Below are 23,098 nucleotides of genomic sequence, written 5' to 3'. Positions count from 1 at the left end.
AAACATATACCCTGTACAACAGATAGATCGTCAACAACAGGCTGCTTTTAACGAACGACAAAATGAACAGCCTTGAGTATATGGTCAATAATGGCTGGGAATCTGTACAAAGAGCCATGTAGTTGGCGACCTGGCTGTCTATAATTATAAACAATCGAATCAAATGATCTGACGCTGGAAGTCGTAGCTACAGTTTCTCATGCTATTATACACCCATCAACATCATGAAGACCATCACTTCCTCCTTTAGATTACTGGCATGATAGAAACAGATTTGAGCAAACGATTTATAGATGTCTCAATAAGTTCTTATACACAATATATCATACAACCACATCCCGTGCATACTTTCGTCTATTTCTTCTTCTGTCCGAGAATCTTGGCATGCTGTCTTCCAGAGGGTTTTCCAGACTGATTTGCTCGTGACCGTAGAGTATATCTCTCCTTCTTCCATGCAAACACCATTTGATCCACACTACCCATGTCGTGCTTGGGCTTCCGCATGTACGTGAGGCGTGCTCGTCGTGCCCTCTTGGGCCGTCGCCAGATAATATCGATACCCGTCACAGTCGGGCTGTAGATCTTGAACCACATCTCCACACCAACCTTCATCATCTGTCCACGCAGTTGGATCGCTGTATCCTGGCCTCGGCGTCGGATTTGTAGAAAAGCGCCGGCAAAGGGCTCTCCACCCTTTGTCGTCACCATCAGAACGTCGCCAACCTTAGCGCTGTCGGCGTGCTCCCTTGAGAACAGTCGTGTGCGTGCGCCAGTCGGATCGAGTTTCGCGAGTTGCTTTTGCAGAAGTGCGGGCATGGGATCGGGGTGGGTGGTACGAATACTCGGGACTCGAGGGTAGATATGAAATTTGCTAACCTTCGTGAGATCCGCTCCTGGTCTAAATGTCAGCGATATTGTTTTCACAATATTGCAGATCGTAAAGATACATACGTTGTTCAGCGCTGAAGGCGTTCGGTATCGGCTTGGGCACAGGCTCAACGGCTGTTGAAGAAACACTCCTTTCGAAAGTCCTCAGGAGTCTTGTCCGTCTAAGAGCAGACTTGAGACAGCCAACTGGCCGTCCCACGCTGGCGACGTTCATCGTAAATTGACTTGTCGTGAATTATACAAGTAATTGAGGTTGTTGAGGCAGGCGCTAGAATTTCTGGAGCTCCTCCCAATGCTTCCAATTCCCGTTGCTGATTGGCTCGGCCGACAGTTCATCCGGTACCTTTTTCCATGGAATGCATAATACCTTTCTATGAAACTAGCTACCTAGGAGTTGCCCAAGCCTTGAAACCTCAAAAGTTATCACAGCACTGTGAGACAGTCAGCACAATGCTGAACAGATCTTTAATTTCGGGCTTGAGGCCTGTGGCCAACCTACGGGCATCGCTTGCACTGCCTGCTATCCAGTACAGACGCTTCAGTATATCTCCTGCACGCAGTAAGTGAAGTAAAAAAAAAAGTGCAACACTTATAATACAGGAAGTTGACAATCGACAAGGTTTTAGTGCGGTGTTCGCCGAGACCAAAAATCCCCAGTTGAATGAAATTCTCACAGAAATTCAAGAGAAGATCATTCTCCCTGCCCACCTACCCGAGAAAGCGAGGAAGCTTGTCTTCAACCCTGACAAGAGCGACTACATCCAGCGAAATCCCGTCACCATCGAAGTCGATGGGCTCGAGCACACTTTCAAGACCATTGATCGATTCCACGATGTCCCAAACTCGATGAAGGCTTTTGCAGAGGCAACAAAGCTCATGAAAACCAAGGAGGAATGGGATAACATAAGCACGCTGCTTGCTGGCTATAAGAAAGCTGGAATTAAACTCAAACGCTGGCATGCCGACGCCGTGACTCGACGTGCAGGCCATCATGGGCAGCCGTATGTCGTCATTGAATGCGCCCAGCAAGTTGAAAAGACCGGACTAAGTCTACAGCGCGACTGCACTGTCATCCTGCTGTTGGCATCTATTAACCGCAAGATCATATCCCCGAAAGGAGAGGAGAGCGAGACGCAACAAGCTCTGAAGTGGAATAAAATGGTCTGGGATATCATTCAGCGCCCTGAGCACCTTGCTAAGAACACACCCCCTCGCCGTCAGCCTCATATGAACCCCGTTATCCGGGGTATGATTCTCTTCTCCCAAGCATCTGCAGTCAAGGAGCAGCAGGCAGCCGGAGCTCCAGTGGATGATTTGATCCGAGAGCTTCGAGACAATGTTGAGTTTATCACCAGCGCATGGGCTGAACGAGAATCCGATGACTTAACAAGCTCACCCTACCTGAATCCTATCAACAGCCGAGTCAAGCCCAACAGCGATAACTACGTACCCGAAAGGCAACACGTTTCTCCTTTCAACTACATTTTGACTCTTACCGAGAACATAAGGGCGATAGAACTAGCACAGGAGATCATCGGTGAAGATGCCAAAGACCTGCAGCCTATCCACGATCTTATGGAAAAACACATCGAAGATTTTGTTATGATGAGTCCCGATAAGAACTCTTTTGGCTGGGACATGGCGTATGAGAGAGTCACAGGCCGACAGCCCAGCTGGAAACAACATTTGCCTGCTGCGCCCCGCCCTAGGAACGACGTAGAGGATAACTAGTCGAAAATATTCATGCACTTTGAGAAGACCCGGAGTCTACATGAGGACGATCTGTCACGGATAGCGGGGGAATTATCATGTACTATATATGTATCAACGAGATTCTTTTTATATGGGATGCCTCTAAGGCAAAACGATGTACTTCTCCAGGTGCTTGGGAATAGCTCCCAGAAGCTTCTTGTCTGTCAACCACTTGCGCGAGAACAGTCGATCAGCGTATCTGTAAGCACCGTCGCAGAGGACAGTGACGACAGTATGACCTTTGCCCAGCTTCTCAGCAACCTCCTTGGCAGCTACAACGTTGAGAGAGGAGCTGGCACCGAGGTACAACCCCTCCTCATCTAAGCATCGGTAGACCATTTCAATGCTCTTCTCGTCTGAGATGTGCAGCGAACCGTCTACCAGGCCAATATCAGGCTGGAGATTGTCGGTGATGCGACCTTGTCCAATACCCTCGGTGATACTGGAACCCGTGCGCTCGGTAAGCTTGCCGCCAGAGGATACATAAGAATGAAGCACACTGCCTGGAGGGTCGGCAAGGAAACTCTTGACCCGGCCATCAGAGACGTCCTTCAGATACCTTGTAATGCCGGCTAGGGTACCAGCAGTTCCAGTGGCGCATGTGAAAGCGTCAATCTTTCCATCTGTCTGCGCCCAGATCTCAGGGCCCGTCGTCTCGATATGCGCACGGCGATTGGCTGTGTTGTCGAATTGGTTCGTCCAAACGGCGTTGTCGAGTCGCTCAGCGTGTCGACGGGCCTGATGGTTGTAGTTCTCGGGATTATCGAACGCGACAGCAGGGACCGGGTAGACCTCAGCGCCGAGGAGCCGCAAAAGATCGATCTTGCCCTGAGACTGGGTGTTTGGCATGTATATAACGAGCTTATAGCCGCGCGAACGACAGACGTGAGCGAGGCCGATACCGGTGTTTCCTGCGGTCCCTTCGACAACAGTGCCTCCAGGTTTGAGGAGACCGCGCTCCTCGGCGTCCTTAACAACGTACAGCGCTGCGCGGTCCTTGACGGAACCACCAGGATTCATGAACTCTGCCTTGCCGAGGATCTCACAGCCAGTCTCCTCGGAGAGGTGGTTCAGACGGATGAGAGGGGTATTTCCAATAGCTATTATAGGTCAGATTCCCTTTCAAGGACCGGGATTACATTGATGATAGGCGCACCTCCTGTCAAACCTCTCGAGACACCTTGAGCTCGAGACACATTGAGGGTATGAGAGCTGGGAGCTGCCGCAGCTTTGGCCGCGGCAGCTGCAAGCCGCCTGACGCTGGGACGGAACATGATTTAATGTGTGAAGTGTCGCGATCTTGACCAAACCAATTGACAGTCACAAAAGTCGGGGTGTCCCACAACAGGAATAAGTTGAGCTTATAGAAGAGATCAAAGGGAAATGTATTTGGATGGTGGGGCCGCAATCGGCAATGGCGCAATCCCGGGCTGTCGGTGTTGGATGACCAAGTCCCGCACCGACTTCCATACGGCTTCAAGCCTGGATACCAACAAATACAAATCACTAACGCAGCCATTATATAAATAAGTATTAGATTCTCGCGTGTCCATCACGGCGTCGCCAGCTCTTGCAATTTTAGGCATCCTGTTCTAACCGCACATATGGCGCTGGGAACAAGCCCCGAGTACCCATATATGCTCCAAAGAACCATTCTCCGTTCACATCCTCGATCTCTTTGATCTCCGCTCCCTTTGGAAAGAGAAGTTCGTCGTCCGCTCCCGGTCTGGGGTACCATCCAAACCTCGCAGTCGCCTTCAGTCCGACTCCGCCATCAGGTGGCAAGCTCTTTGCGAAACCGCTCTCGCTCGGCGCCGTTTCTGACACGTCTTTGGTGACAAGCCGGGCTAAATCTTGACCATTTTCGTGCCAAACCCATTTCTGAAGTCCTTTCTCGCGGTGTTCTGCCTTTTCAGCTGCCTCTGGCTTTAATCCTTGGCCTCCCACCAAGTCCTGGGCTATATATCTCCATCGCCCACTCTTCCCATCCGTAAATGCGATGACTACCATTCTATGCCCGTTAAGGCATCTCCTCCAACCTGAATGGCCGTTTTCAGGGCTGATCTGTCTTTGTACGATCAAGTTCCCATAACATGAAGAACATATATCGTAATCACCTGGTGCAGCATCTGATACCAAGGAGCTTGTACACTGATAGCAGTGATATCGTGCTTGATTCGGTTGGATGGGCTCCTGACACAAGTCGCATCTTGTGGTGAATGACAAGTATTCGAATGGTTTGATGCTGGATGCGTTAGGGCCCTTAAATATTGTTGCTGCCGTGGGTCGACCAGGTGATCTAGGAGGACTTCCAGGCCTGTGTTGGTTAGACTGGGTGGCTTCGTGAGCCATTGGAAGTAAGGGATGTGTGCATGATCTTCCCTGATTCACACAGTCGTTGCAAAAGCCCCAGTCGCCCTCGTTACATATGTCGCACCGCCAATAACACTCGTTCGTCCAAGCGGAGCATTTAGCACAGAAAGTACCGCTTTCTAACCGATGTCGAGGATCGTCCGCTGTCAGTGTTTTTCGTCCGTCTGCCCCGCCAGGAGATGAGCGGGGAGGACGGTAACGGAGAGCTGTCAGTGTATGTGGCTGTGGAAGTGAAGCATCCCCTTTCTGCTGGCGGATCTTTTCCCATTTGGAAAAAGCACCATGGCCGAACCCAAACCAGTGATGACAGCCTTTGCCAGCCCGATAACAGTTGAGGCATACATTCCATTGTCCATTGGCGCAAATGGAGCAATTGTAATGGAGCTCATATTCGATGTGCTGCTTGTTGCATCGTGAGCAGCTGACTGAAGGTTCAGGGTAGAGCTGTGACCTGGTCCTCTGGTGTCCTGAGACGGTGGGACTACTAATCGGGCTGGTCACAGTCTGATGAACAATAGCAAGATCAACCGGACGAGGTCTGTTTGCCCGGCCGGCTGCTGCATCATGATGGGAGAATAGAGGAGGGACCGATGCACTTTGAGAGGTTCCTTGACGACTGGCAAACGACATATTCCCGGTATTGTTGCTGAATGAAGCCGCTTCTGTTGGGTTGGGAAACGGTACGGTATGGATGGGTGTGCTCGTGCTGCGTCCCTCGCTAAAGCTAGGTCGGGACTGCGTTATATCAGAAGCCTGGGGTCTCGATCCCAGGTCCGTAGAGGACCGAGCAGCAGGCCTGGGTTCAGCAGTGGTCGGAAATACTGGAGTGGTAGAGCTTCGACCTCCGCTAGCAGTCCGTCTCCTAGGCCTTCGGATTGGCTCCTGGACCTCTAAGTTTGCTAAGTTCGTAGATGTTGGCGGACGACTCCGTTCCTCTGTCTGACTCGCAGCACTGGTAGCACTTGCAGCGCTCGCAGACCGAGAATGTGGTCGAGATCTTTCTCTTGGTCGACCTCCTTCTGGGGCCAACATGCGAGGGTCCCCAGCTGCCGCATTCTCGGCATATCGTGTCAACGGGGGATAGTTATTTCCATTGTTCCTCCTCGCTTCTTGGCGTGTTCGATCCCTCTGCCGACGTCGGTATGCCTCAGTGATCCTCCTGCTGAGCTCGTCGTCGCGACTCAAATCGATGTTGTCCAAATCGAGCCCGTCGAGGAGACCTTCTTCCTGGATCTGTCTGGCAAATGACTCTATTTCTCGTTCGATATCCCTCTCACTCATATCTCCCGAGCTGATTAGTGATCGAATCGATGACTGGTGCTCAATCTGGCGCTGCCTCGACTCGCTTCGTCGACGTCGTCGCTCGCCTTCGACATGGAGTTGATCAGAGCTATGCCGACCTCCCTCATCAGCTCGTGGGCGACGGCTTCCTCGTCGCTGATGGCGGCTATCGACGCTTCTATCTCTGCCTCGGTCCCTTTCCCTGTCTCTGCTTGTCCTTCTTCTGTCGTCCGCAGATCGACTCTCACGTCTCCGCCGCGTCCTTGGTGGCCCCGAAGATACTCCCGCCTCTTGTAAACTTAGTTCTCGAACCTCCTCCACCAACCTTCTGTCTTCAGCGTCGATGCGCCGCTCATCCGCCGTTCGATGTGTATTTATCGTCGGGAGGACTTGGTCGCCAGGTTTATACTTCCTTGCCATCTCTTCCTTCTCTGCTGCTGAACGATCCTTGCCAGGGCTTGCTGCTATAAACATATCCAAGAGAGTGACGACGGTCGCATTATGTTGGGTCGTCCGTACAGCAGCTCGACATGACGGGCATGTAAAAATGTTTGTACCAGGAGCAGGCGGGTTTGGCGCCCGCTCGGCCGTCGCAGCCTGGAAAGTAAACCATTCCTTCAGACAGGCACCGCAAAACGTGTGAAGGCAATCAAGAAGAGTCAAAGGTTGGTATAGGAGCTCCGTGCAGATCTACAGACAAGGTTAGCAGTTGGCAGCCATCGACTTTGGAGTCAAAAAGGCGGGGAGATTTACAGAGCACGTCAGCTCCTTTTCCAAGTCCAAGCCAGCGTTCGTGGGCTCCATTCATGATACTTGATCAATCCCGGCCCATGATTGGGATGAAAATAGTATGCGCGTGAAGAAACAAGGTTGTGCCGAAGAGAATATGTTGATTGAAGGTAAAGGGTGATGTTGGGTTGTTGGCTAGGAAAGCTACGATCCATCCAATACGCCAGCTACTAAAATGTCAGGCCAAAAGTCTGGAATCACCCCGCACCCCCAACAGCACCCTCGATCTCACCGCCGGACTTCACATTGCAATTGAAATAGAGGGAATTATCGTGATAGCTTCATTTATATATCATTTTAAAGCCCTGAATCAGGAGATCAATACTTTGTATACCAACCACGCGCGCGCATACAAGCGCGAAGCCTGTTTTGGGCAGACTTCGTGAGCTTCAAAATCAGGTGGTCCGGCAAGGCCTCCCACGCTTCTTGGATCCATTTAATCAGCAATTTCCTGTGAGCCTCGCTTTTGCCTAATTTGATATATTCTGGATGAATCCTTCGTAATTTAGCTTTTAAAGCCTTCCAGATATGTTCAATTGGGTTTAAATCAGGGGAATGTGCCGGCCAATTAATTGGAATAATTCCGTGTAAAAGCAACCAATCTATTGTAGCTTTGGCGATATGCACACGGGCGTTGTCTTGCTGAAATAGCTCAAATTCATCGAGGAAAGGGAGGAGACCTTCTGTAAGAGCCTTCCTGTATGACCAGCTGGAATAACCTCCTTTTTTGGCCGCCGGATCCCTTATCATAGGGATAATATATGACCTATTAGTTCCAGCAATGGCTCCCCAGAACATGACCGACTGACAAGCCTTTCCGTGTGACTGAATGTTAACTAGGTCCTTCCTATATCTCTCATTAGGTCGGCGAAAGACCCAGCCGTCGGGGTTGTTCGGTGCATTCTGTACAGTAACTTCGTCACTGAAGCAAATCTGTACGGCAAAGTCAGTGGTAATAGCTTCACTTTTAACTGACTTACCTGTATATAATCGTCAAGATGATGGAGCCAAAACTCACAGTGCTTAAGCCTGGCTTTTGCATCTTCTTCTGATAGTTTAATCCGTCTTTTTGACCGCCATTTACGGCGCCAATAGCTCTGTAGACGTCGTTTTAAGGTACGGATTGAGACATCTAAACCAAGCTCAAGAAGAACGTCATTCCAAGTGATCTCACGATGCCGATTAATAAATGAATTAATTCTTACAATCTGCAGCGCCGTAAGTTTCTTAGGACGCCCTTTTCGTGCCCTAGATTGCAGTATTTCCTCTTCTTCCCAGCGTTTTTTGGTCTTCGATATTGTACCTTGCGTGGTGTTGAAGTTAGCTGCAACTGTACGTTGAGATTTGCCGGCCCGTAACTCCGCCATTATTGCAGCTCTTTGGACCGGAGTAAATTCATGATTAAATTGGCGATTTCCGCTTATTTCTGAGCCAAAAGAGCGCTCTTCAGAAGCCATTTTTCATCGAGATACTGCGTGTTAAAGTTGATGAGATGGTTGAGCTACCTTGGTGAGAAAGCGGGGGTCGAGCGGGGTGATTCCAGACTTTTGGCACGTGATTGTACCAACTATCCCTATGCCTTAGTAGGTACTAAGTTAGTAGTAACCTTAGGTACCTACTAACCTCCATAGGTGTGAGTGGGTGGCGGGGTCGGCCTGGGCGTCAAGACTCTCTGCCAGGGATAACCAGAAATAGCTGTTCACGACAACACACGGTTTTTGGTACAGGTTGTATTTAGAGATGTGTTGGCTGTTGGGCCACAGCATACCATAAAAACGGGAAGAGCGACTCTGCAAGTGAAGACGAACATCCATGTATAGGTGCTTGCAGGGTGTTTTAAGACATGGATTGTTGCATCATCTCACAAGTCGCCTCGAACCTCTCTTGCATTGCAACCCTAGGTTAATTTACGAATATTTTTTCTACTTTTTTCTTTCTCTTGGATATAGTCGGTTTAAGTATGTTTCATACAGTAGATGTTTGATATCCATTTTCTTACGGCCAGCCATGCAACTGATACCTGTACCTGTGAACAACTATCTCAACCCCACACTTGAGTTAGTAAACAGATGGACGTCGTGGCGGTTTTCATATCTGCAATGGGTCTTGCATTCATATTTTTTATATAAACGCCGTCAAGGCACATCCCTAAATTCCAAATAGCGCTTATGAGTGACTCCACTCAGCCTTCTTCTTTTCTGCGAACGCCTTCATGCCAATCTTCTGATCTTGGCTACCAAACAAGCTGTGGAAGACTCGCCGCTCATACTCGACACCATCACGTAGGGCCAGATCCTGGCTCTTGTTGACAACCTCCTTGGCGGCTTGAACAGCCACCTTGGAGTAGCCAGCAATTGTCTCGGCTGTCTTGAGCGTCTCCTCCATCAGAGCCTCATACGTGGGAAACACCCTGGCAGCGAGTCCCCATTTCTCTGCATCGACACCAGAAAGTGACTTTCCGGTCAGAATGAGTTCCATTGCCTTTGACTTGCCGATGGCACGAGTAAGGCGCTGGCTGCCACCAGCTCCAGGAACAGTCCCGAGCTTGATCTCGGGTTGGCCGAAGTTCGCATTCTCAGTACAATAGATGAGATCACACATCATGGCGAGCTCGCAGCCTCCACCAAGGGCATGCCCCGAAACTGCAGCGATGATTGGCTTTTTCACCTGAGTGGTGAGGTCTGACCAGGACTCGATGAAGGACTTGGTGTAAGCTTCGGCGAAGGTAAGCGGGGCCATCTCCTTGATATCAGCACCAGCTGCAAACGCCTTTTGGGAGCCGGTTAAAATAATGACTGACGTATCGTCGGCCACATTAAATTCAAGAAGAGCCTGGTTGAGCTCTTTGATAAGAGGCGTGCATAGGGCGTTGAGGGCCTTAGGACGGTTCAAGGTAACTAATCATCGTTAGATACTGTTCGATAAACCAAACCAAGGGATTGCATTGTTTCAGTATCATTCGTACCTTGTCCAACACCGGGCTTGGGTTGAGAAACTTGGATATACTCATAAGTCGTCGAGCTGTAAGCTCGAGCAACGCGAGGAAGAGTAGACCTTTGGAAGGCCACCCGAGCTGCCACTGGTCTCATGCACCGGAAAGTGTTCATTGTGATACTAGAGAATGGAAATGATGAGAAAGATAGTCAACGATCAATATTGTGATGTAAAAACGTTATCTGTTGGTTCCACAACTGAAGGAGTTGGTACGGTTACTATTGTATAAGTTAAGAATTTGATCAATGAGGAGCTATAATAAGTAAGTATTGGACTTGTATTTGATAACCGGGGAGCTTAAGCTTCCCCAGTGACGCAACAGAGCCGAGGATAACATGGGCCGCCCATACCCATGGCAAAGCCGACAACCAGATTTGTGTTGAACGTCACGTGAGAGGTTCAACTAATCACCTTGACAACTCCAGGTTAAGATGGGAACTCCTTCAACTCGACTTGTTGATAATCTCTTTCACAAATAATCTATTGATGATGCAGCAGAGGTAGTGGCCAAGCCACACCCTGCAAGTTCTTGTTCGCTAATGGTAGAGGAATAACCGGAAGAGCATTGCCTTCGGTATCTGCCTAGAATAGAGCATAAATCGCAGCTTTATGAATAGAATGTTGTCATCCAGGTAGCCATGAGCTGGTAAATTAAACTGTGCCTACCTTCAGAGTAGGTAGATAAGTAATGTATAGTTGGATCTCTACTCCGTACTCTGTACACTGAATACATACGGCGTGAGCTTCTTACAGGGGTAAGCAACTCGACGCGACGCGGTAATAGATAATTAAAGACTGCGCCTCATTCGCATGTGGGGTCAAGGGGCTCTTCTCAGATCGCTCAGCAGTATTCCGGCTGAATCACCAATAAGATCATAGGCTAACTGTCAGTTTCAGGGAGGCTACCAAACAAACTGCCTGTCAACGGTTCATCAAGTTCTCCTTTGTCCGGTAAAGGACCGGGGAATTGATTAGTCTTGCCTAGGTACCAAGAGCTTAACAAACCTTACGTGGCTGCATCGCCAAAAGTCCAAAGTTGGAAGTCCTGACCCCCCAATCGCAAATTCGCCATCACTTCTTTTTTTTTCTTCCTGTCGATTTCGACTTTTCTCACGACATCGTAGTCCTTGTTCCGCACAATTACACTCGATTATTCTATTTGAATAATTTGCGCCTCCTCCCCGTCATATATCCCGATTGACAACGGTCGACCGATCCTCTTTCCAAGATGAATGCGCCAGAGCCTGAGCAGACCCCTTTCGAGGCTGTCAGCGTCCATACCTCGAGGCTTCAGCGAGTATGTCTCTCGAAATAGACTGTTATGCATTGCGACTCTTCTGACGACGGATTAGAAATACCAAGCTTTGCTGGACCAGTCGACCCCTTTCGTCCTCTACCGATGGGTCGGCACTGTTGTCTGCCTCCTCCTCTTCTTTCTTCGAATCCTTCTTGCGCAGGGCTGGTATATCGGTAGGCTCGAACCTGCAAATCACCCACCCGGATCATCTTACTTACAACTACGCAGTTGCCTATGCGCTCGGAATCTATCTTCTAAACCTGTTCCTGGCTTTCCTGCAGCCCAAGTTCGACCCCTCCAACGAAGAGGCCGACAACGAGATGGAGGACGGCTCTGTGGGCACCCTTCCCACCAAGCAGGACGAGGAGTTCAAGCCCTTCATTCGCCGACTTCCTGAGTTCAAGTTCTGGTACTGGGCCACCCGAGCTATCATCATCAGCTTCTTCTGCAGTTGGTTCGAGATCTTTAACGTGCCAGTTTTCTGGCCCGTTCTGGTCATGTACTGGTTCATCCTCTTCTTCCTGACTAGTAAGTTCCATATGACATACACACACAATTCCGTATATTGATTGTTTCTAGTGCGTAAGCAAATTCAGCACATGATCAAGTACCGCTACGTACCCTTTACTGTCGGTAAGAAGAACTACGCCAAGAACAGCTCGTAAACAGACGCGACTTTTGGGGATACTTTTCTTCAGCACAGCGGCCATCTCCGCTGAACGAGTGCCCGCGTGCGTTGTATAAACATGACGGCCAGCTTTATCAAGCTGCACAATAATGCGATGCGTGTTCCGACGCGTGTATTTCAATTACGAGGGGAAATTGACTGGTGACAACTCACATGGGGGTTTGGCGATAAAGAAAGGAACTGGGTTTGTGTGACACAAACGGACCTTAGCTATAGACTTGGACGGATCTGGGGCCATGACAAACAGAGCAGATGAACTTTTTAATGAAAATGACAATCATATGAATCAAAAGAATGACCGAGCTCTTCAGTATAAAGCTTCGTGCAGGTTAATTTTGGCATTATTTATAAACAATACTTAAGGTGAAAACATGTTAAGTATGTTTATATTGCCCGAAAACCTTTCTCTGAGTTATTATTCTGTTTCTTTGTTTAATTGCTGTTTAGGTATTTGGAGTAAGTTTCATGAGGAAGTCTTAGTGGCTACGCCAAACGTGGAGCTTGGACAAGGCCAGCCTCGCGCCGCAATTCTCGGATATCTTTGACCTCGAAACTCAGCCGTGCCCGCGCTTAAGCTTCTCCATAAAGCCAAACTGAACAAAAGAATCGCGCGCCAACACCCTTCAGATACATCACGACTTCACACCCTCACCAACGTCTCCTTCGGCGCTCCTTGCCAATTCGACCATCATGTCATCCTCAGCTCCTCGCACAGGCGAGCGCATGGTTCACCAGGACTTCATCGCACGCATCCGATTCTCCAATGCGCTCCCTCCACCACCCCATCCTCCTAAGCTGCTCGACATACCCAATACTGGCCTTGCTAGCGGTCAATATACGACACCAGGCTTTGCTTCGCGCCTTGCGAGGGAGCAGCCGCTGAATATTGAGGCGGATGCTGAACTGGGAATGCCCCTTGACTTGGTCGGCATGCCTGGTGTTTTTGATGGCGATGAACGATGTAGGTTGACTATTTATCGTGTTTTGACCTCACAAAGCTGACGATCTCCCAGCTATTCAGGCTCCTCCTCATCCTCCTGCTCTTCATCCTCACGATCGACCCCTTCTAAGACCCATCGCCGCTCTGGGAAAACACAAGGTCGCAGAAGCCAATGTTTCTTTCCTTCGCCGGACAGAATACATATCTTCCACGGTCACAAAGCGACAAGACGGTGCTGCACCTCGTGCTCTACTCACTAAGGCCAACAAGAATCGACGCATCCCGGAGCCTGCAGCCGATGCTCCTCACGTCATTAAGCGAAAGATTGACAAGGGCTTCGACATTGCTGAGCACGAATTCAAAGACCCCAAACGTGCCAAACACCCAAGCAAGAGAAATCTCAAGGTTGTCGATGTGTCACCTTTCATCCCAGATCTCGAGGCTTTCCCCGACTCGGGCGCGTACGTTACGATCAAATTCCACCAGAACCCTGTGGTCAGCACCAAGGATTATGACAGACGTCTTCTCAGTGGTTTGTTCCGGCCCATTGATCGGACAGCCGAGGAAGAAGAAGCGTATGAGGCAGCTGTGGCAGCTCACGAGCAAGATCCTGAAAACAACCCCAAGCCTCAGAACTGGATGAATTTTGACTATTATTTGGCGGCAACTCCTGACGTGGGGGATCGTTTCCGTCGCAAGTTCGATGTTGAGGATGCCGACCACAACGAGGACGAACTCTACACTCATGACTCTGTCAACGGTGGATGCTTCCAATACAACCGGCTCAGAGCGTATGAGACAGCTCAGGAGACCAATTACGACCATGAGACCAAGTTCGACGCAGAGGTTCTCCTGGCTTACAATGAGGACACTTTCTATCCCAACCAGAAGGCCGTATACTACTATCCTGTTATGCAGAAATCTGTAATTCGACCCCAGCGAACAAAGAACATTGCGCGAAACATTGGTATTACCGATGAGGAGCAAGTTGTTGACCAGCTCGACGTCACCGTCGAAGACCCAAGAGAGGATATTCGTGAGATGATCAAGCAACATCGCGATCACCCCCTTGGCACGGGACAGGCCGATGAGGAAGAAGGGAATGAGGAGGAGCACCACGAGGGCCAGGATGCTGAAGGCGAGGAAGAAGGAGAACATCATCGGGTTAGCAGTCCAGCAGGCCGTCGCTCGAGGTCAGCCTCTGAAGAGCATGATGCAGAAGGAGAAGACGAGGAGTAAACGGTAGTTGAGCGCGATGCATCTAGCTCAGAGGAAAGCGGTGTACTCTAGAGGAAGAGAGAACAAAAGGATATGTCCTTTGTGCGACATATGCCTCGAGATAATTGAGAGTTGCGAGGACAGAAATGGCATGTATTTGGCGAACGGGGGCATCGTGGCGTACAGTTTGCAATTTTTAATCATAGATCTGAGGCGTAATAAAATTATCCCATATTCAAAATAATATACACACGCATGATTCTCCCACTCATTTGAAATACCAGTTCCTGTGTCGGTATTATAAATCTTGATGCCGTTTCCCGTGGTATAAGTGCCTTTTGCTATGCTCCGATCCCCTATGCGTATATGTCATTCACTCAGTCTAATCATTCATTCATCAACTCTCAACCTTTGGCAGCTTCAAATTGGCGCTACTGCGATCATAACCAATTACTTCTCTCTTATCATCTATCACTCGAGCATATCTGTATCCCGTTAGCACCAGCATGAAAATGACCAAACTATGCGAGACAATAGCACTTACTCAAGCATGAGGCGGAAAAACCATGCTTCCATGTCAACCTGACGAAGAGCCTGGTTCGCCCACTCTCGACTAGCAGCCGCAATACGCTCGCCTTCTTCACGACCAGCTTCCTCGCTCTCAAAGAACCGAACTGTCTCAAGCCAGTCATCTCCCTGGATACTTAGAGGCACATAATGTGCCCACGGCTTGAGCCACTCAGCGTGCCACTCGCGGAACACCGCGAGTTTGAATGTTAGGCTGCGACTGCGAAGGAAGGCAGTGAAGCGACCGGAAAAGGCGTTTCCATCCATATCGAGGAGATATTTATAGGACCAAGCATCTTGCTGATCTACGGCCTCGGTGACATTGAAAAAAGCTCGTTGCGCCTCGCAGTCGCCTTGGTCACATTGTCCAATGTGAGAGAAATGCACATCGATCATCTCGCTGTAGTCGCCGCGCGGAACTTCGCTGGTCGCCCAGGAAGGGTCGCCTTGCTTAGTGAGAATATGAGCCTGATCGCGCGCATTAAGTTTCTGTACAAGACGTTGACGGTGCTGATGTCTCCAACGGCCGTTCCGGCTGTAGCCTCCAGTGGTCGAGCCGCGCCAGTATAGCTTGCTCTCCTTCCTAACCCACTCCATGTCCATCTCCTCATCGTATTCTACCATGCCGGCCCAGTCCCAGGGAGACGGGTATACAAGGTCGCTGTAAGAAGAAATCTTAGACTGGGAGAATATGGGAAACAAATCCTGGACAATTCTATATGTGTTGGGTCCACCGAAGAAGCCAAAGTTAGATTTGAGGCTGGGCGATAGGCAGATGTCTGACATGGCGGTCGTGTTGTAAACAAATCCAAGATCACTCATGCCGTACCTGTTTCTATAGTCCACAGCCTCTTCCTCCTCGAGACATCGAGCTGGAGTATCTGGCGGACATGATAGGCGAGAATGAGACCAGGTTGATTGATGGGCAAAAGAGTTGAACCGTGTGAGACTTATCTCGTCGAAAGACTTCCCATCATATAACTCTGAGTTCGTTTGAGTGAAGTCGTTGGCGAGTTGTGATTTCGCCAACGCTGCGGGCATGTTCTGCTCTTTGGCCATTTTCACTAACCTCGTTAGGTCCTCGTGCGAAAGAATAACGCGGGACTCGTCGTGAAAGTTGAAGGCCAGGTCCATATCTGGAAGGTACTTGAGAAATTTGCCCATCATCCTCTTCGTGGCATTTTGCTGCCATTCAACGCCATTTTGGATATAAGTGATCTTGTGGTCTCGAATAGATACCCCAATCAACCCGTTGTCAAAACCCAATGCCTCTCTGGCTCGAGCCCGGATAGTCTTGGGTTTTAGTCCCCAGAATGGAGTGATCAGGTCGTGAATCGTGTCGAACTCGTCTATCAATTTGACGTCGTTATCTTTTGCAAATCGAAACCACTCGTCGAAAAGGGGTGGCGGTGGAATACCATATCGACGACGGTACTCCTGAACAGCCTCCTCAAGCGTCTTGGACTGTCGAGCCTTGATTTTTCCAAACTCCTCCTGAGCATTCCTTGTAAGATATCCTATAGGATGCATTCCTGGAGTGGGAACCTTTCTTGGTTCGGCGCTTCCTTGAACAAGATATTCATCTTGTGGCGCTGATCCTGGGGTTGTTGATGGCTCTAGGGGTGTTTGAGTTTGAGTTTGAATTTGGATTTCTCTTGTGTGTTTTGGTGATATTCTCAAGAGACTATACGCGCAGAAACAAAATAATGTAAGAGCAGTGATGGATAAGAGTTGACGCCGCTGAGAGGCGCGAAACGATAAGAGAGGGATCATGTTTATAGTTGGCTTCTGGATCAAACACAAAACTAAATCAACATGGTAAGAAGTATGTTGAAAAAATTCATCGGCTCGGTGATACGAAAGTATCTGCTAAGGAAAATCAATTACAAAGACTGGTAGCCATGAACTCACGACCGGTCATGATGTCCGTCTCAGCGCGAAGCGGCAGATTGACCTTGAGACAAAGTAGTGGATTGGTTTTGGCTGCATCATTTTCATTGGCTAACCGTCCAAAAAGAAAACAATAGCTCAGCAGGGACGTTGCTGGCACAACGACTTATTGCATCACCATGCCAAGTAAAATTTAGACAACAGTTTCCCAGTGAAAATCAATATCGAATTATCAAACGGCGTTACAAAGGCACGTCTCTTGTCACTTATAGAATTCATATGCAATAGGTTCGATTACTGAAGCCACAGCCAGAGCAATCTGATATGCGGATTGTACCACCCGAAATGGGTACCACGTCGGGAAGGAGCATGAACACGTTTGTCTTTACTTTCACTTCATAGGGAGTCTTGAGTCTGAGCATCTCGTATAGGTTCAATTCTTGTGCTCGCGTGTGCGATAAGCGACATTGCTATTAATCGCATCGGTCATTGTCATCATCATCCTGCCTCAACGCCGAGAATGCCCTGTTTTGTTTGTAAAAATCACTTTTTGATTGGTATCCCGTCCCATTTAGTAGAAGAAGCCAATGATCTTGCCAGAAACGTGCTTGCGTCGGGCCTCCTCGTGGTCCATGATGCCGGCAGAGGTGGTGAGGATGACATAGCCGAACTGACGGGCAGGGAGCAGCTTGACAACCCACTTCTCGAGCTCGGAGAGGCGGACGTTGTAGCGAGGGGAGATGACACCGGTCTTGTTGAGGCGGCCGTTGAGCTGTACAACGATCTTGCCGGATCGGTGGTCATCGACCTCCTCGAACTCTCCAATGTATCCTGATGATTGAGTCAGTAATGTTTCGAGAGACTAAACGTTAGACATCATGGGTATAAAGAATCCGAAAAACGTGTAAGATCTCCGAGTTTGAATCTATCGGCAACTTATAGGGGCTGGGTCGTGGTGCAGTATCGACCGTCGCCCTAGTTATCATGCCGAATAAGGAGATCGAGAGTTGTCGACGACTCATGGTAATTGGATCATGGTGAAGAAGAACCACTGCCAAATGTTGTCATGTCGAATGATGGAGGCCAACGAAGAAGATACAAAAAATTAAAGGAATAAAAATTCCGAGACATACCGTGGCGCTGCATGACCTGGAGGAACTTGATAATGACCTTGGAAGAAGGTCGGATCAGGACCTGGCGCTTGCCAGCCTTCTCGGCGTTGTTGATGGCGTTGAGCGCATCGTGGAGGACGGAAGTGCGGACCATTTTGGCGGAGTTTTGAGGAGATTCTCAAGTCGGGACGGGAAATGAGGTATCTGCCATGAAATATAGTTGTTAGCCTTTCCAAGGCTCATGAGCGAGGAGAGTGCCCTCAACGATCGATCGCGAGGGTTCTGCCGCCCAGTGCTGAAAAGGAGAAGCGTATCAAGGAACTGTCGCCAGCCGTGAATAAAACCCGGCCATTGTTGAAAGATCGGCTCACGTAAAACGACGCCCTCGATTGCTCTCCTTTGCCACGGTGAATAGCATCATCCTTCTGGATTCGAATCGCTGCGAGCCAGTTTCGTAGTATACATACCTCGAAGATTGACTTGGTCGATTGATGAAGACTGCAAAGTAAAGGAACGCGGATGAGAAAGAAAGAGAAAAAAGAGGTGTAGTGCGTGAATGAGTGGGTCCGTGCACTTGCCCTAAGGGTCTGCGCACTCGGTCGTTTAGATTTCGGCAAATCAACGTGGAACTAAACGAAGACATTTCCCAGATCACGACTCTACCCCCCTTCCAACTTTTCCTTGATACACATAGAAATCTTCGAGGATCGCCCGACAAGAAAAGATTATCCAAGATGGTGAGTTTTTGATGTCTTGCCGCCTCTTGTCGTCAATTGCGCTGTTGAGGCTTGCAACTGCAACCTCAAACGGATGCTCAATTCGCGATGGTGGGGGAAGCACCAAAAATCGAAAATGTCGGCTAACATTTTCTCGTGACAGTCGGACGTAGAAGACAACACCCCCGAGGTCGCCGATGTTGTTGAGGTTTCCGGCGATGCCCCCAAGGGCCAGATGTCCATTCTCGACGCTCTCAAGGGTGTCCTGAAGCTCTCTCTCATGCACGACGGTCTCGCTCGTGGTCTCCGTGAGGCTTCCAAGGCCCTCGATCGCCGACAGGCACACATGTGTGTCTTGAACGAGAACTGCGAGGAGGAGGCCTACAAGAAGCTTGTTGTCGCTCTCTGCAATGAGCACAACATCCCCTTGATCCAGATCCCCGACGGAAAGCAGCTCGGCGAGTGGGCCGGTCTCTGTACGTTTTGCCCGATGGAATCTACTTTGGTCTGGATTGGTGTACTAACGAATACCTATAGGCGTTCTTGACCGTGAGGGTAACGCCCGCAAGGTCGTCAACTGCTCTTGCGTCGTCGTCAAGGACTGGGGTGAGGAGTCTCAGGAGCGATCTATCCTCCTCAACTACTTCCAGACCGAGCAGTAAGGGCCTTTAAACGGTGTAGGATGTGAAGGGAGAGGATTAGAGGTGCGGACTTGACTTTGTTTCGAGGCCGCTCGACACGACTTTTCGCTTGTACTCTAGCCACTTCGGTTGGCATCTAAAACGGTTTAGGCCTCGTATCTCATAGCCATATTGCATCTGAGAGGAATAAAAAAAAAATTGGGCATCAAATTAGATTCTCAACTTGTCTCTTGTGCTTCTGTTGTAATTGTCATGCAGGTTTGACGTGACTATGCTGTGCCATCTACTTCCGTCCCTCGACCTCCCATAATGTTAATCTCGGGTCAAAATTTGTCCAAGAAGCTGTAAACTTACCATAATGATATGGTATCCAAACTCCGTCTTGCACTCTACAAATTTTGGACTGGCCGTTGTGCTGGGCTCAAGAGCAAAAGCCACCTCTTCAAACTTGGGGTCCAAGCTGCCCTTGGTCTTCCATCCCAGTGAACCACCTTGCCTGGCCTTGTCTTCTGAGTACTCCCTTGCGACCTCATCGAACTTGAGGCCGTCGTTCAACTTTGCCAGAGCCTCCTCCTTCTTGGCGTGTTTCTCGCACTATGTACCCCTCTGTCAGTATTTCAATTGGTGAACGCTTGTGTGAAACTCACCAGAATGTGACGGACGTTGATGCTCTGAGCACCTTTGGATTTGCCGCCAGAGTCTTTTGCATCTTTGCCCTTGTCTGCCTTGCCCTTGCCTCCCTTGTCGGCACCTTTCTTGTCGTTTTTGCCCATGTTGTTTATGAGGATGTCATGTAAGAGGAACAAGGGACCACAGCTGTGGTGGCGGTGGGTTGGATGGCATGCCCCGCCATAGGTGAACCCTTGGAAGATTTCCTACCTGTATTGCGTTGTGTCGACACGGTACCCCTCCCTCAGTTGAGGCACCCAACCAAGTCATATCAACACTTCCAAACTAGGTAATAATAGAACTGACAATGTCAGTGGCCTCTAATTAAACGTTACCATTAATGCTATGAACTAGTCTTGCAAGCCAATCGATGCAGCGTAGCCATACGTCCCATCATATCATGCTTCACCTCATATCAATAAAGTCCTGCTTTCTTGAACTGATAACCCAACGAGTTTCGGAAGTCATGCGACCTCTGATATTCCTCCCGGTCGACTTCCTCTTGTGCCATTTCTAACTTCTAGTCGAGAAGGGCCTTGTTCCCCTTGTGCTTTTTGATCGCCTCGCCCTCATATTTCTCATAGAGCTCCCAGTCGTCCATCTCGGATGGACGGGGTATATGCAAGATATCCTCTATTGGTTTCTGATCCTCAACTCTTTCCAAAGTGAGCATCATATGGTGCCGGTCGCTGACTTCATTAAACCATTGACTATATCGGCGTATCGTATACCTGGCGCCTTATTAGCGAGTAGGAGCCGTAGGAAAGGCTATGAGAACCCACAAACCATCATAACGAATGCCGACTTTTGGTGCATATGGGCTTCTGAGGTGATGGCCTCGCAGGATTCGAAAGGTAGCTCCCACTTGAGATATGAGCGACACATGTATGTCAGTAATTCTTCCCTGCCTGACATATTTCAGAGTTCCCTCTCCTTCATCAATTTTCTCTTGCCCTGTGAGCAACGGTAATGCGGCAACTCCATATTTGCCCTTGGTAGGTTTCTCGCGAGCACTACCAACGATACCATCCCGATGCGCGCAAGCCAAGTTGAGCCACCAACTGCATCTTAAGCGTGAGTAATCTTCAAAAATTTTCAATTGCTATAGGGGTTCGGGTCTTCTTACTGCCCAGGTTCGATTTCCAGATTACCCTCCAGCTCTGACAAAGTCTTACCTTCTTTGGCTTGCCAACGTTCTTCTGAATTGTCTGCATTGGGGTTCAGAGCCACATCCCTGAGCCGTCCCGTCTTGGGGAGATCTCGATAGCGGTTTTGCTCCATATTGAAGTAGGGACCTCGAAACCTCTCAACCCATTTCCGTTCTAGGGTCTCTGCTCTTTCGACATCTTTCGAAAATCTAATAGGTACTCTTGGGTGGCGATATTTGGGATCCATGAGATCCGATATAAGCTTGTCAAGGTGCGTGTCGCGTATAGTCTCGAATTCTATTGCGCGGTTGTAGTGCTCCTCGTCTCTTAGCAGTGCCGCGAGAAAACCCATGGCTTCTTCCCACCTGTCCTCGGGACGTCCCTCATGCAGGCTACTGCGAATGGTGTCGCACAAGTCAAGAAGCACAGCTGTATCGTAGCCAGCTCTAGAAGGAAGACGCTGAGGCTCAGGTTGTTTCCCTTTTGAGGATTCAGAAGGCTCATGGCTGGGCTCTTCGTCTACGTGCTGTGAGTAGATCCGCATCATAGAGCAGTGTCCAGGTTAGCTCACCTTGGTGGGGAGGCATGAAGTCACCGGGGTCTTCACCTTGACTCCAGCGTTCACGACGCTCACGACCGTGGCGACGAAGGACAGCAGACAAGGGTGCCTGTAAGCAATGGAATTAGCGTTGTGGATGGATAAGGAATTGTTCAGTGATATGGCCGAGAATTGCCATGCAAAATAATGCGAATTGGGCACAACATTGAAGCATTCAATAGGATGTAGTAAACGAATTGTTTGTGATCGCCCGTACAAAAATGGATATCCGTTCGTCCTTACCTTGTAGATGTCCCGTGTTGAGCCGCTTCTTATTACAGGCATCTTGATCGTGGATTGTTCCTGGGTCACTCTTCAGTTGCACTTGCGTTATGATGACAGACAGAACAGATGATCTCTCGAAGCTGCGTACGACAGAGTCTTTCCCGACCTTTGTCTTTACGGCTCATGATTGACATGTCAATTGCGGGCCCAATGCAGTCAACCATGGAAGCGAGAAGTGATTGGAAGAGAACTCAAGCAAAGAGGAGAAATGGGAATTGATAATTTGGAACAACAAAAATAACCAAAAACGAGCAAAGAGTGTGTTGGTGTTGCTCCTCACTCTTCCCCTCGATAATAACTAAGGGAAATTTTTAAAAGTGGCCGAAATTTGGAGGAGGGGAGGTTAGATCACGCCTTGTCGTGTGCACAAACGATCCTTGCAGCCAGCAATAGACCAGTAAGTGACTATCATCACCGATCAGCCGAGGAGGTCTCACAGTAAAGTAGGTGGTATAAGTTACAGCAGCTAGTTAGGTGCAGAGAGAAAAGGTTAGTTGAACTTGTCATGCGGGCTACTCACCAGGCGTCTATTTAGTGACTCGTACAAGAGAGGGGTTCCTGAGATGCTGAGGAGACATGGTTTGTTAGTGATCTACTAGGTATGATTGCCCGCTCTTCCAAGACGGCAATCAGGATGCAGCACAAGTAAAAGTCCCTCTGTCGAATGTCGGGGTGCATCATGCCACATGAACTGTCTGTCCTGAACAAGCTCTCTTATAATTTATCAACCTCCAGCATGAATCAACCTCACAGTCGCTTACTAGTCTGGCTCATATTGTTCGCGTGTTAGAGACATCAACTGCAACACTAGGTCTTGACGCTGTAATTACCCCGTATTCTACCAAAGAAAGTCGTAGCTACCTTCAAGCTACCTCACTGTCGTGCACATCCTTCAGTCTCGCTACGATGCAGTGTGAAGGATGCGACAAGAGATGAAAAGAACTGCCATTCGATTAGGTACCTAGGTAGGGAGGTGGCCAAAGTTGTGTGCCTCTTCAAATCCAGATGTGAAGAACAGAATCTTAACTACAAGTTCGACCCCTCAGGGAGCATGAAAATTCCGATCTTAAGCTAAGTTGTATAAAATGATTGGTCTAAAGACCTATCAAGTCTATAACACCTTAAATTACTTGAGCCTTTTTGCTGCTTGGGATAGGGATAGAGGTGCTGAGTCTTCTAGCCGTCACGCACGTCCGGCGTGACAATGCCGACCCATCCACAAGCGGAAAGTGGAGAAAACTAATAATGAGCA

The 23,098-nt window shown here is 49.2% G+C and overlaps 13 protein-coding genes across 21 annotated transcripts; 5 read left to right on the top strand and 8 right to left on the bottom strand.

Moving 5' to 3' along the window:
* Window positions 1-114: 114 nt before the first annotated feature.
* On the bottom strand, window positions 115-1,148 carry FOXG_02130 (uncharacterized protein). Its single transcript, XM_018379429.1, has 2 exons — window positions 952-1,148; window positions 115-893 (listed from the first exon to the last, which is right to left on the bottom strand). Exons 1-2 carry the CDS (start codon window positions 1,100-1,102, stop codon window positions 355-357), a joined length of 690 nt encoding a protein of 229 aa, XP_018235473.1. The 5' UTR covers window positions 1,103-1,148; the 3' UTR covers window positions 115-354.
* A 103-nt stretch (window positions 1,149-1,251) lies between these two features.
* FOXG_02129 (uncharacterized protein) lies at window positions 1,252-2,859 on the top strand. The gene is made up of 2 exons (XM_018379428.1): window positions 1,252-1,447; window positions 1,508-2,859. The coding sequence occupies exons 1-2, from the start codon at window positions 1,339-1,341 to the stop codon at window positions 2,617-2,619; spliced, it is 1,221 nt and encodes a 406-aa protein (XP_018235472.1). The 5' UTR covers window positions 1,252-1,338; the 3' UTR covers window positions 2,620-2,859.
* On the bottom strand, window positions 2,743-3,914 carry FOXG_02128 (cysteine synthase; the record flags this gene model as incomplete). The annotated part of the gene is made up of 2 exons (XM_018379427.1): window positions 2,743-3,740; window positions 3,797-3,914. The coding sequence occupies 2 exons, from the start codon at window positions 3,912-3,914 to the stop codon at window positions 2,743-2,745; spliced, it is 1,116 nt and encodes a 371-aa protein (XP_018235471.1).
* Window positions 3,915-4,218: 304 nt separating this feature from the next.
* FOXG_18239 (uncharacterized protein) lies at window positions 4,219-7,098 on the bottom strand (the record flags this gene model as incomplete). Its single annotated transcript, XM_018398300.1, has 2 exons — window positions 4,219-6,984; window positions 7,048-7,098. 2 exons carry the CDS (start codon window positions 7,096-7,098, stop codon window positions 4,219-4,221), a joined length of 2,817 nt encoding a protein of 938 aa, XP_018235470.1.
* A 1,630-nt stretch (window positions 7,099-8,728) lies between these two features.
* FOXG_18238 (uncharacterized protein) lies at window positions 8,729-9,941 on the top strand. The gene has a single exon (XM_018398299.1). It carries the CDS (start codon window positions 8,896-8,898, stop codon window positions 9,244-9,246), a length of 351 nt encoding a protein of 116 aa, XP_018235469.1. The 5' UTR covers window positions 8,729-8,895; the 3' UTR covers window positions 9,247-9,941.
* FOXG_02126 (enoyl-CoA hydratase) lies at window positions 8,952-10,617 on the bottom strand. The gene is made up of 2 exons (XM_018379426.1): window positions 10,049-10,617; window positions 8,952-9,980 (listed from the first exon to the last, which is right to left on the bottom strand). The coding sequence occupies exons 1-2, from the start codon at window positions 10,188-10,190 to the stop codon at window positions 9,250-9,252; spliced, it is 873 nt and encodes a 290-aa protein (XP_018235468.1). The 5' UTR covers window positions 10,191-10,617; the 3' UTR covers window positions 8,952-9,249.
* Window positions 10,618-10,862: 245 nt separating this feature from the next.
* FOXG_02125 (uncharacterized protein) lies at window positions 10,863-12,375 on the top strand. Its single transcript, XM_018379425.1, has 4 exons — window positions 10,863-11,374; window positions 11,430-11,547; window positions 11,603-11,902; window positions 11,954-12,375. The coding sequence occupies exons 1-4, from the start codon at window positions 11,306-11,308 to the stop codon at window positions 12,037-12,039; spliced, it is 573 nt and encodes a 190-aa protein (XP_018235467.1). The 5' UTR covers window positions 10,863-11,305; the 3' UTR covers window positions 12,040-12,375.
* Window positions 12,376-12,518: 143 nt separating this feature from the next.
* On the top strand, window positions 12,519-14,606 carry FOXG_02124 (uncharacterized protein). Its single transcript, XM_018379424.1, has 2 exons — window positions 12,519-13,023; window positions 13,076-14,606. Exons 1-2 carry the CDS (start codon window positions 12,753-12,755, stop codon window positions 14,239-14,241), a joined length of 1,437 nt encoding a protein of 478 aa, XP_018235466.1. The 5' UTR covers window positions 12,519-12,752; the 3' UTR covers window positions 14,242-14,606.
* FOXG_02123 (uncharacterized protein) lies at window positions 14,379-16,709 on the bottom strand. Its single transcript, XM_018379423.1, has 2 exons — window positions 14,765-16,709; window positions 14,379-14,705 (listed from the first exon to the last, which is right to left on the bottom strand). The coding sequence occupies exons 1-2, from the start codon at window positions 16,558-16,560 to the stop codon at window positions 14,618-14,620; spliced, it is 1,884 nt and encodes a 627-aa protein (XP_018235465.1). The 5' UTR covers window positions 16,561-16,709; the 3' UTR covers window positions 14,379-14,617.
* A 71-nt stretch (window positions 16,710-16,780) lies between these two features.
* On the bottom strand, window positions 16,781-19,006 carry FOXG_02122 (40S ribosomal protein S22). Of its 2 annotated transcripts, XM_018379422.1 has the most exons (3): window positions 18,257-19,006; window positions 17,811-17,993; window positions 16,781-17,508 (listed from the first exon to the last, which is right to left on the bottom strand). In XM_018379422.1, the coding sequence occupies exons 2-3, from the start codon at window positions 17,941-17,943 to the stop codon at window positions 17,249-17,251; spliced, it is 393 nt and encodes a 130-aa protein (XP_018235464.1). In that variant the 5' UTR covers window positions 17,944-17,993; window positions 18,257-19,006; the 3' UTR covers window positions 16,781-17,248. The 2 variants fall into 2 exon arrangements, with proteins under 2 accessions (XP_018235464.1, XP_018235463.1); XM_018379421.1 differs by having other exon boundaries at window positions 17,811-19,006.
* Window positions 18,383-19,423, top strand: FOXG_02121 (40S ribosomal protein S12). The gene is made up of 3 exons (XM_018379420.1): window positions 18,383-18,526; window positions 18,669-18,981; window positions 19,043-19,423. The coding sequence occupies exons 1-3, from the start codon at window positions 18,524-18,526 to the stop codon at window positions 19,165-19,167; spliced, it is 441 nt and encodes a 146-aa protein (XP_018235462.1). The 5' UTR covers window positions 18,383-18,523; the 3' UTR covers window positions 19,168-19,423.
* FOXG_02120 (peptidyl-prolyl cis-trans isomerase NIMA-interacting 4) lies at window positions 19,333-20,007 on the bottom strand. The gene is made up of 3 exons (XM_018379419.1): window positions 19,794-20,007; window positions 19,501-19,740; window positions 19,333-19,447 (listed from the first exon to the last, which is right to left on the bottom strand). The coding sequence occupies exons 1-3, from the start codon at window positions 19,917-19,919 to the stop codon at window positions 19,430-19,432; spliced, it is 384 nt and encodes a 127-aa protein (XP_018235461.1). The 5' UTR covers window positions 19,920-20,007; the 3' UTR covers window positions 19,333-19,429.
* Window positions 20,008-20,098: 91 nt separating this feature from the next.
* On the bottom strand, window positions 20,099-22,366 carry FOXG_02119 (uncharacterized protein). 8 transcript variants are annotated; one of them, XM_018379411.1, is made up of 5 exons: window positions 21,805-22,366; window positions 21,535-21,631; window positions 20,942-21,482; window positions 20,598-20,876; window positions 20,099-20,546 (listed from the first exon to the last, which is right to left on the bottom strand). In XM_018379411.1, the coding sequence occupies exons 1-5, from the start codon at window positions 21,844-21,846 to the stop codon at window positions 20,336-20,338; spliced, it is 1,170 nt and encodes a 389-aa protein (XP_018235453.1). In that variant the 5' UTR covers window positions 21,847-22,366; the 3' UTR covers window positions 20,099-20,335. The 8 variants fall into 8 exon arrangements, with proteins under 8 accessions (XP_018235453.1, XP_018235454.1, XP_018235458.1 ...); XM_018379414.1 differs by having other exon boundaries at window positions 20,130-20,546; window positions 20,602-20,876; XM_018379412.1 differs by having other exon boundaries at window positions 20,942-21,631.
* Window positions 22,367-23,098: the final 732 nt, after the last annotated feature.

Source organism: Fusarium oxysporum, chromosome 5, assembly GCF_000149955.1.
Source record: "Fusarium oxysporum f. sp. lycopersici 4287 chromosome 5, whole genome shotgun sequence".
Taxonomy (NCBI): Eukaryota; Fungi; Ascomycota; class Sordariomycetes; order Hypocreales; family Nectriaceae; genus Fusarium; species Fusarium oxysporum.
The sequence above is the reverse complement of the archived record's forward strand: the minus strand, read 5'-3'. Positions and strand labels throughout refer to the sequence as shown.